The 10,248-nt window shown below is 48.4% G+C and overlaps 1 protein-coding gene across 1 annotated transcript; it reads right to left on the bottom strand.

The window, feature by feature from the left end:
* Nucleotides 1-4,409: 4,409 nt before the first annotated feature.
* LOC133119194 (myogenic factor 5-like) lies at nucleotides 4,410-8,243 on the bottom strand. Its single transcript, XM_061229672.1, has 3 exons — nucleotides 7,751-8,243; nucleotides 5,526-5,586; nucleotides 4,410-4,797 (listed from the first exon to the last, which is right to left on the bottom strand). Exons 1-3 carry the CDS (start codon nucleotides 8,177-8,179, stop codon nucleotides 4,607-4,609), a joined length of 681 nt encoding a protein of 226 aa, XP_061085656.1. The 5' UTR covers nucleotides 8,180-8,243; the 3' UTR covers nucleotides 4,410-4,606.
* Between the last annotated feature and the right edge of the window lie 2,005 nt (nucleotides 8,244-10,248).

Raw genomic sequence — 10,248 nt, 5'->3', positions numbered from 1 at the left:
GTTCGAATCCCCGTCGGCCGGGGCCTCTCTGTGCGGAGTTTGCACGTTCTCCCCGTGTCTGCGTGGGTTTCCTCCGGGTACTCCGGTTTCCTCCCACAGTCCAAAGACATGCATGTTAGGCTGATTGGAGAGTCTAAATTGCCCGTAGGTATGATTGTGTGAGTGTGTGAGTGAATGGTGTGTGTGCCCTGTGATGGACTGGCGACCTGTCCAGGGTGTATTCCTGCCTTTCGCCCAATGTATGCTGGGATAGGCTCCAGCCCCCCTGCGACCCTGTTCAGGATAAGCGGGTTCAGATAATGGATGGATGGGATGGATGCGTTTTTTTTGGACAAATTAATATCTGATATTGAGTTGCCAGGCCAGCGTATAAAACGATTCTAAGAAGGCCATAGCCTGTAACTGAACTAAAGCTATCGCTTGCAATGGGATTCCGAGAAATAACGTCGTTTATTTCCTGGAAGAAGACCTTGAGGATAAACATAGCGCTTGCGACAGGCGAAGCAGCGGAGGAGGAGGGGGGGGTCCTCTGAACTCTTCTTTCCGTTACATCACGGGCATTTTTGAAAGGCTCGCCAAAATAGCCTACATGTACAGCACGGCTGAGAATAGCCCGCCTCGCGTGTGGCTGGGTGGCGTAACATCTCCCCCCGGCGACCGAGGGATCCAATGCAGTGTGGGGTGGGACCTTTCCTCCCTCCGGATATTAAAGCCCCCCTTGTGCTGACTGCGTCCTGGCAACACGTGCTGCTACGGTGTCCAGTACATTTTACGGGAGTTTAATTTATGCAGAGACCCTGAGCAGAATGATAGTGTTATTCTGTCAGCTAGTAGCTAACTCGGGTGTAATCAGTCCATTTTCGTTGTGCATGGTCCCTGCTAAATAGAAACAATAAACTAGACGTAAATATCAACAGCATTTTACAATAGCTTGAGAATTTTGCTCCTCATTGGGTTGCTTGGCTCACCTGAAATGACTTCAAAATGATCCGTTTTGCGCTTTTTTCTTTCATTTTGCGGAACATTTATTGATCAATTTGGACACCATATATTTCTGCTGCAGTGACAGTGATGTAATGTAAAAGGCGGAGGCTATGTTTGCACTGTGTAAATGCAGTGCATTTGCACTGCGGCTGGTGTAAAAATGAATGGTCTGGATTGTGCAGGCCAGAACAGACCGATTCTTCCCATCAGTCTGCTTTAAACTCACAGGTTTTGCTCAGTGCCGTTAATTCAGAAGTAAGTGTGGAGATGTGAAGTTTCCTGCAGTCGGGGTTAGGCAGGAGGGGCAGTAGTTCTGGAGGCAGAGACAGGAGTGTAACACTGATTGACAGATTGACTGAGACTGACCATAGCCTGATAACCTCTACCCTACCCCAGTCTGACCTCAATGGGGCAAAAAAAAAATCTCTCTTGCTCGCTCTCTCTCACTCATTCTCTCTCTCACTCTCTCTCTCATGCTCTCTCACTCACTTTCACTCTCTCTCACTCACTCTCACTCACTCTCACTCACTCTCTGAGACTGTCTCTTGGGCACTCTCGTATGGCCGTGACTATTTTATTGTGCTGAAATAATTAAATAGTTATTGTTATGGTTTATTGCCCTGTTTTGAGAAAATTCTCAAAACAGGACCAGAGAACTTGGGGCTGCAAGGCTGTGGGAGACAGGGTTCAGTCTCATTACAGACCGGCTTAAACATTATTGAATTTGCACTCTTCATAAATGTCTGTGACGCAAAGTGCTTTACAGAAATAAAACGATAAAATGCAAGTCAAACAGGATACCCAAGATCATAAAAGCTTGTTTACCGAGTAGTTCAACACTCATCTGCTGGAATAAGAAACACCAGTCAAAGGGAACCCTGGGTAATCTAGTTCATCCTATTAAGGTGCAAGGTCCTGTTACATTACATTACATTAATGGCATTTGGCAGACGCTCTTATCCAGAGTGACATACAGTTGATTAGACTAAGCAGGAGACAATCCTCCCCTGGAGCAATGCAGGGTTAAGGGCCTTGCTCAAGGGCCCAACAGCTGTGTGGATCTTATTGTGGCTACACCGGGATTAGAACCACCGACCTTGCGTGTCCCAGTCATTTACCTTAACCGCTACGCTACAGGCCGCCCTAATTTCCCATGTGCAATGGCCTTTATAGTAGTAATCTATTGGACATATGAGCAGCAATAAATTAAATGAAAGATAAATATGCTAAATATTACATTAATATCTCTTTTTCCTCCCATGTATCACTTTTCTTAAGTATTAGCATTTTTCAGTCTGCAATACAACAGGAAACAAGTCACGAAATATGTTTGTAAAAATAAATGTTTGAGTGTGTGTGTACAATGATGGCAGTTCCTTAAGTATCATTTGTTTGTTTAAGTATCATTTGTTTGTTTGCTGTTTATATTCCAGTTTAGTTGTCATTATAGTGTTCTGCTGTGTATTTGTTTGTTTGTTAGCTAATACAAGTGGTGTTTATTTAGATTACAGTGAAACTGGGTTAGGTGTTTGTTTCTCTCAGGTGAGCTAGGCTATTAAGTTAGGCTATTGTTTTTACTGGCTGGCAGGCCACAGCTTTTGTTGTAGGAGGAGCCAATACGCACAGACAGACACACACAGACAAGACATTCACACAGAGACACACACACACGAGACACTTACACAGACACACACACACACGACATACACACACACTCAGCCACACAGACACACACAGCGACACACTTCATCCAGAGTAGTTTCACACATTGTTCATAAAACCTCAGGCTGAAATGAGGGTTCCCTCTAGTGGTGAGAATTGGACACACATGGCCTATCACAGTGGATGAAATGCAGTGTTCAACCAATATTGTGGTAAAGTGGACAAGTGCCATTTTTAATTCATATTAACTATGTCGTTAATTATAGAAAGTCCGGGTTTTAAAGTGTAATATATGAAGGTACATTTGAACACATATTTTGGCTGTGAAACCACATTAATGAAGTCTAACTTAATTTTACGGCATCAGTATTTCCAATATATATTGAAATATTGAAAGCACTGGATTATTAGATGCGAAGGTCATATTTTTCATACATTAGCAAAAGAGGGATTTGAATGTCAGGTGCGCCACCTTCAGCAGATGATCTCATCAGGATTATTATCAACATTAACTTTTAGAATTAACGTTCTTTTAACATTTACAATTACTATTAAAACGGGTACCTTCATTTTTAGGTCTGAAAGTAGTGCGCTTCTGGTTTCTTCTGGCTTTCATCTGACGCCGCCTGTAGGCTCAATCTGTTCAGGCTTTTGTGTGGACTTGCCCTAAATTCTAATGAACCACATATTCCCTAAGACCGTCAAATAATATCTCTACCTACAGAACCAAACTTAGCAGTTATGCCTTATACGAAAGTATGTATCGGGCAGTTCAATAAACAAAAAGTTATTATTGTGATGATGCATGTTTATGCATTTCTTTACGGTTCCAAAATGAATGCTAGAGAAAAGTACATTCTCAAAATAGTCAGGAGGTTTAGCCCAAAAGTCACATTACAGATAGGCCTACTGTTATTTTCCATGTCACGTGCAGAAGTGATTTATGAACCATAATCCCCCTATAGGCATGGAGAATCGGCCAGCTTGGCTGCACAGTGAATTTTACAGGCAGAGGTATGAAGAGTATTAGTTACTGAAATACAATCCTTCCAGCCTCAGTATGCCAGCGATTTCGGCAAGACAACGAACAGTGTTGCAAAAGCACTTGCAGCGTTTAACTTGTTTTCGACAAAGGGCAGTTGAATTGAACGCATCCACCAACAAAGGACGGGGATGTAGATCTTCAATGTGAAGAACCGTCCGCTTTGAGGTTTGAAGAGACAACTTTTTCTGAATTCGATAGCTTCAATGAATTCTAAGATATCATGTATTGCAGGTTTACAAAAATATTTTTGAAATGGTTATGGTATGTGGGAAGAGCAAAGAAAGCTTTTTAGTGGCCATTTGCTCAAACAACCATTCGCACAATGTTGCTGCAATGTTGCGGTAACGTTATGACATTGACAGAACATTTCAGTAACGTTGTGAGAGTGTTTTGTGTTCGCTGCGAATGGTTACTTAAGTGTCAATGACACGCAGCATTTGCTACCAAAAGGAAACTGGTTACCTTACAACCCACCCCCACCCCCACCACCACATCCAGCCCTGGATTTCTGGAAATTTGCCAACTTGAAGAAGTCACAGTAAAAAAACAGATGATTACTTAAATACCATGTATTCACATTGCAAACAAATCAAGTTATTTTACATTTGAAGTTCAATTAAATATGTTACATTACATATAAAATGAAATACAAACACAGTACATTTACATGAACAGTAAAAAATTCAAAATATTTAAAAATACATCTGTACAAGCCGGAATGCCAAGCATATTTACAGAAATTGACCACTTGCTCTTGTTAAAAAAAATAGGTTTAGTCCCGGAATAAGTTGAGAATATGGAGAATCTCCTTTCAAAACTGAATTGAGTCTAGGACGAGGCTTAGCCTGTGTTTGTAAAAGCGTCCCATAATGCTTTGCAGGTTGATGTTGGAGGGTCCGTCGGGGGTTGTTCGGTTCACAGCATGTGGTACACAGGCCTGGGGTACAGGGCCGGAGGAGTGGCGGGCTGAGAGTCAGAGCTGCTGGGAGAGAGCGTAGCGGAGTCTGTGGGGTCCGCCGGGCCAGCGGGGGAGGGTGACAGGCGGTTCACGATGCTGCTGAGGAAGGCCAGGCTGGAGACGGGGGGGCCCCTGTCCATGGAGCTCACTGGGCAGCAGGAGAGAGAGAACACGGTCAGGAACCAATGAGAGGTCAGGGCCGCGGCAACCATTCAGGTCAGGGCCACGGCAACCAAACAGGGCAGGGCCACTGCAACCAATCAGGTCAGGGCCACTGTAATCAATCAGGTCAGGGCCATAGCAACCAATCAGGTCAGGGCCATAGCAACCAATCAGGTCAGGGCCATAGCAACCAGTCAGGTCAGGGCCACTGTAATCAATCAGGTCAAGGCCATAGCAACCAATCAGGTCAGGGCCATAGCAACCAGTCAGGTCAAAGCCACAGCAACCAATCAGGTCAAAGCCACAGCAACTAATCAGGTCAAAGCCACAGCAACTAATCAGGTCAAAGCCACAGCAACCAATCAGGTCGAAGACACAGCAACCAATCAGGTCAGGGCAACAGCAACCAATCAGGTCAGGGCCACCGTAATCAATCAGGTCAGGGCCATAGCAACCAATCAGGTCAAAGACACAGCAACCAATCAGGTCAAAGACACAGCAACCAATCAGGTCAAAGACACAGCAACCAATCACGTCAAAGCCACTGCAACCAATCAGGTCAGGGCAACAGCAACCAATCATGTCAGGGCAACAGCAACCAATTAGTTCAAAACCACAGCAAATGGGCTTCTAGAGAAACATAATATGTCATAATATGGTTTGTTTCAGAGGAAATAGTGATATTGTTTGTAACGGTGATTTTAATGGTCTTACCGGCCTGCATGTCCTGCTGGTACACGGTACCTTGGCTCATGTGACACCAAACCGGGCTGTTCTGTGGAAGCACATGATAGAACAAATATCAGAACAATTTCTTCAGAAGAACGCAAAGAAGACCTGATACTCCTGTATACAATTTAAATACAATTTTGAATCACTGTTTCAAGAGAGGGGGACTGTCGGAGGTGAGCAACAGCACTGTGAAGGAAGGAGGTGCCGAGGAGGAGGTGGTGGTGGTGAGGAAGAGGAGGAGGAGGAGGTGGTGGTGGTGGTGAGGAAGAGGAGGAGGAGGAGGTGCTGGTGCTCTCCTCTCTCCAGCCCAGCGGGTCCCAGGATACACTCCCAGCGTGGCGTGCCGAATCGATTGCACCGGTGGAAGTCACACCAATTTTTGCAAGATGACACTTTCCCAGAGTAAATCAGCAGAAGCGCTGGCACCCGGAGAGAACATGCCGGAATGAAGGAATGCAGAGACTCACTCTTCTGCGCCAGGCCGGGGAAAACAATCTCCATTTCCACTTACTATTCGGGAAAGGTGCCACCATCACTCCACACGTTTTGTTAAAACTCAAGTCAAACTTCACTTGAGCTCAGAAACGACTGAGTAAGTTGAGCAGCTGTAATTACCGAGTTTCATGACTGCCTTTCGTTTCCTTTTGACAAACTGACTCCAATCCATACATGGACCTTCAAACCAGCGTGACTGAGAACTTTGGACAGACATACAGACCCCCTGAGGTACATGAAGGCTGGAAGCATGGTCAGATGAATGTTTAAACGAGACGAATGTCTCCCGACAGCTGAGTTCCCAGGACACACGCAGTCGTTCGAACGTTACAAGAAGAACGTGAACATTGACTGAGTGGACATCTTCTGCAGGCAACACACTATATCTTAACCACGTCCTGGGAGATCTACGGTCCTGTAGGTTTACATTTCGACCCTAATTTCTCACACTTCATTCGACTAATTATCAGCTCAATGAGGTCTCCTGCTGTTGATTGAGGTGTGCTTTGTTGGGACTGGAGTGAAAACGTGCGGGTACCATAGATCTGCAGGAACACACTCTCAGAAATGAAGCTATGAAAAGTGTCTAAGAAGGTACAAACACTTGTCAATGAGGCGGTATCCTGTAGGTACATAACATTGTACCCCTCGCCAGCAATATAAAATTAGTTTGTACTTTTTTTGTTTGGAAGACATACTCAATAGTACCCAAAGAGAACATTGCAGGAAATGTGATGCTTGAAGAACAGAAACGTACCTCCGTCACGTTATTTCTGAGAGAGTGGAGTAATGCAGCCCCAGAGGAGAGGGGGAGAGGGGGAGAGTGTGGGGTCATGCAGCCCCAGAGGAGAGGGGGAGAGTGTGGGGTCGGGCAGCCCCAGAGGAGAGGGGGAGAGTGTGGGGTCAGGCAGCCCCAGAGGAGAGGGGGAGAGTGTGGGGTCAGGCAGCCCCAGAGGAGAGGGGGAGAGTGTGGGGTCAGGCGGCCCCAGAGGAGAGGGGGAGAGTGTGGGGTTGGGCAGCCCCAGAGGAGAGTGTGGGGTGTGGGGTCAGGCGGCCCCAGAGGAGAGGGGGAGAGTGTGGGGTCAGGCGGCCCCAGAGGAGAGGGGGAGAGTGTGGGGTCATGCAGCCCCAGAGGAGAGGGGGAGAGTGTGGGGTCAGGCAGCCCCAGAGGAGAGGGGGAGAGGGGGAGAGTGTGGGGTCATGCAGCCCCAGAGGAGAGGGGGAGAGTGTGGGGTCAGGCAGCCCCAGAGGAGAGGGGGAGAGTGGGGGGTCAGGCAGCCCCAGAGGAGAGGGGGAGAGTGTGGGGTCAGGCAGCCCCAGAGGAGAGGGGGAGAGTGTGGGGTCATGCAGCCCCAGAGGAGAGGGGGAGAGGGGGAGAGTGTGGGGGCGAGGGGGAGAGGAGGAGAGGGGGCGAGGAGGAGAGGGGGAGAGTGTGGGGTCAGGCAGCCCCAGAGGAGAGGGGGGAGAGTGTGGGGTCATGCAGCCCCAGAGGAGAGGGGGAGAGGGGGAGAGTGTGGGGGCGAGGGGGAGAGGAGGAGAGGGGGAGAGGGGGCGAGGAGGAGAGGGGGAGAGTGTGGGGTCAGGCAGTCCCAGAGGAGAGGAGGAAAGGGGGAGAGGAGGAGAGGAGGAGAGGGGGAGAGTGGGGTCAGGCAGCCCCAGAGGAGAGGAGAGGGGGAGAGGTGGAGAGGGGGGAAGAGGGTGCGGTCACTCACCGTGCCGTCGGAGCAGTCGGAGGTGGGGCTGCAGGGCTCGGAGCCGCTCTCCCCGGGCGGGGCGGCGCAGGGCCCCGGGGCCCGGCCCCGCAGCAGGCCCTGCAGGCGGTGGATGTAGTGGATGGCGTTGAGCAGGACCTCCACCTTGGGCAGCCGCTGGCCGGGGTTGGCGGAGCTGCAGCGGCGCAGCGTGTCGAAGGCGCGGTTCACCTTCTTCAGCCGCCGCCGCTCGCGCACCGTGGCCGCCCGCCTGCGGTCCCCCGGCCCCGCCCGCCGCTTGCAGGCCTTGCAGGCCCAGGCCAGGCAGGGGCCCGCCTGGTGGGGCCCGCCGGGGGCCCGGACGTGCTCGTCCTCCTCCGACCCCTCCGGCCCCCTGCCGAAGAACACCGGGCATCCCGCCGACAGCCCCGTCTCCATCTCCATCTGCATCTCCGCTGCGGGCAGCTCCAGAGAGTGTGTGTGTGTGTGTGTGTGTGTGTGTGTGTGAGGTGGACTGCAGAGGAACCTCTGGGCAGCTGAGCCCTGTGTGAACCTGCTTTTATGTACCCTGACTGGGAAGCTCTAATTACCATATCCCACTGTGGGTGAGTACAGCGTCCCGCCCCGTCCCCCCCTCCCAACATCCCGCAGAGTGTCCCGCCCCGTTCCCCCAAACCCTCCCCAACACCCCACAGAGACTCCCACATCTGCACCCCCCCCCCCCCCCCCCCCTCCCCCCTCACTGGACCCCACTCTCTGTAGCCCTTTGGCTAATTGCTCTGTTCCTTCCCCGTACACAAAAAAGTTGCAAAAATTCACACCAGAAAGTTTTGACAAGCAACTTGTACACGCCATTGTTCAGCCCTCTTCCTTTTTTCAGATGTGATAACAGAGCTGTGGCTATTTTCACAGGGTGTTAGATGTGGAAGTGCACAAGTCAATTAGCCAACTGATCCTGGATCACACCCTACACTTGAACTGCCCTTAAAGTGTTAATTCAACACTAACAGTTGATACGGGGTTTATACGGGTCTGATAATCAAACATTAAAGAGCTGATTTACATTTAAACATTCTGCAACAAGAGTATTTTATAGAATTCATAATTTTTTTAATCAAATTCCCTCATGTGGAATTACCAGTCAACGTGTAACCTACGTGTTAACCGTGAACATGTAACCGTGGGCGACGGTTACTGTTGTGCGAGACTGTTGTACAGCGACTCAGATGTCGCTGTAGCTTTGTGGACGCCGTTTGTTCACAAATTAAACGAGGCTTCCTTCCACCTTCCACAGTTCGGCTATTAAATTGAAGCGATAAAGCACCTCATCACAGATGCAGCCCAACTGCAGTGAAGCATGTCTGATGTTCACCTCAGCAAATTCTCAGGACAATTACTGTTCACCTGAGGTGTGAGGCTATGGTGTTAATGACTGTAGCAAGTGTAGTTATTGCTCTTTAAGCAAGCTATTACACAATTAACGACCGAGCACTAAAGATATCGCATCCTCTAATAGTGTAGTTGGTTTAGTTCAGTAAAAAACAGAATTCATATGGTAAGGAAGAAAGACAAATAAACATACATACCGGTATGTATATATATTTGAATTATACCAACTAATACAAGCCTCAAAGTTGAACTATTTCCAAAATGCCGATGTCACTATTGAATGAGCAGTCAACAATCGTAAATTTCTCCACACGATCTGGTAATATCGAAGGGGCCAAAACGTAATAATCTATGCACGGGAATGTAGGCTACTGAATACGTTGTGCGTGCAATAGCCTAGAACCCTGAGTCAATCTGTTTTTCCATTCTGCGAAGAAATCACTTCAGACTCTTGTTGACAGTCTGGAAGGATACAATGCGTGTACTTCACACAACGTGTTAAAACGTTTGGTGACTTGCATCTCTGGGAACGGTGCGCACCTATGAAAACATTGTTCTACCTGCCTCTTTAACAACCGTCAGAGTTTGTACAGCGGACAGCTGAAGAAGACATTGCCTGCTGCCCCTGGCAGCGGACTGCCAGAGAGATCAAAGGAAACTGCGTGTGAACAACCCTGACAACGAGAAAACCTGCCAGCACCCTATAATTGAGCCGAACAAATCATTGCACCAACACATGGCCGCCTTGCGTGAGCCACCTCCTATCAGGCTTTCATGTTATTAGCATACTTTACCAAGACTGACTAGCGAGGACAGTTCAAGGAAAAGCAAACTAAATACCACATAAATATATAATACAAGCAAACAGTAACGTATTTCTGTATCGCGCGACTCATCATGCGTGCCGACTGGATTTTCCAAAAAGAAGGACGAGGAAAATATACAGGCGCGCGGTGATCTGATATGCACTGTCGGACAGCCCTCGCGACGAGGAGTTGCCGTCGCTACACGGCGGTTTTCGAAGGGATTTAGTCCAATTTTTCCACGACGTATCAAGTTTTACCCTTTGCGCTGCTACACTTGCATCTTCGTCTTGCATCTTCGCAATAATTGTATAAACCTTGGATACA

Source organism: Conger conger, chromosome 19 (assembly GCF_963514075.1).
Source record: "Conger conger chromosome 19, fConCon1.1, whole genome shotgun sequence".
NCBI lineage: Eukaryota > Metazoa > Chordata > Actinopteri > Anguilliformes > Congridae > Conger > Conger conger.
The sequence above is the reverse complement of the archived record's forward strand: the minus strand, read 5'-3'. Positions and strand labels throughout refer to the sequence as shown.

Excerpts from the sequence above, each read along its gene's own strand:
- LOC133119194 (XM_061229672.1), bottom strand. The coding sequence starts at position 8,179 with ATGCAGATGGAGATGGAGACGGGGCTGTCGGCGGGATGCCCGGTGTTC. Across the intron at positions 5,587-7,750 it reads CCGACTGCTCCGACGGCACG|AACAGCCCGGTTTGGTGTCA; the intron begins GTGAGTGACCGC and ends GTGCTTCCACAG. Across the intron at positions 4,798-5,525 it reads CCAGCAGGACATGCAGGCCG|TGAGCTCCATGGACAGGGGC; the intron begins GTAAGACCATTA and ends CCTGCTGCCCAG.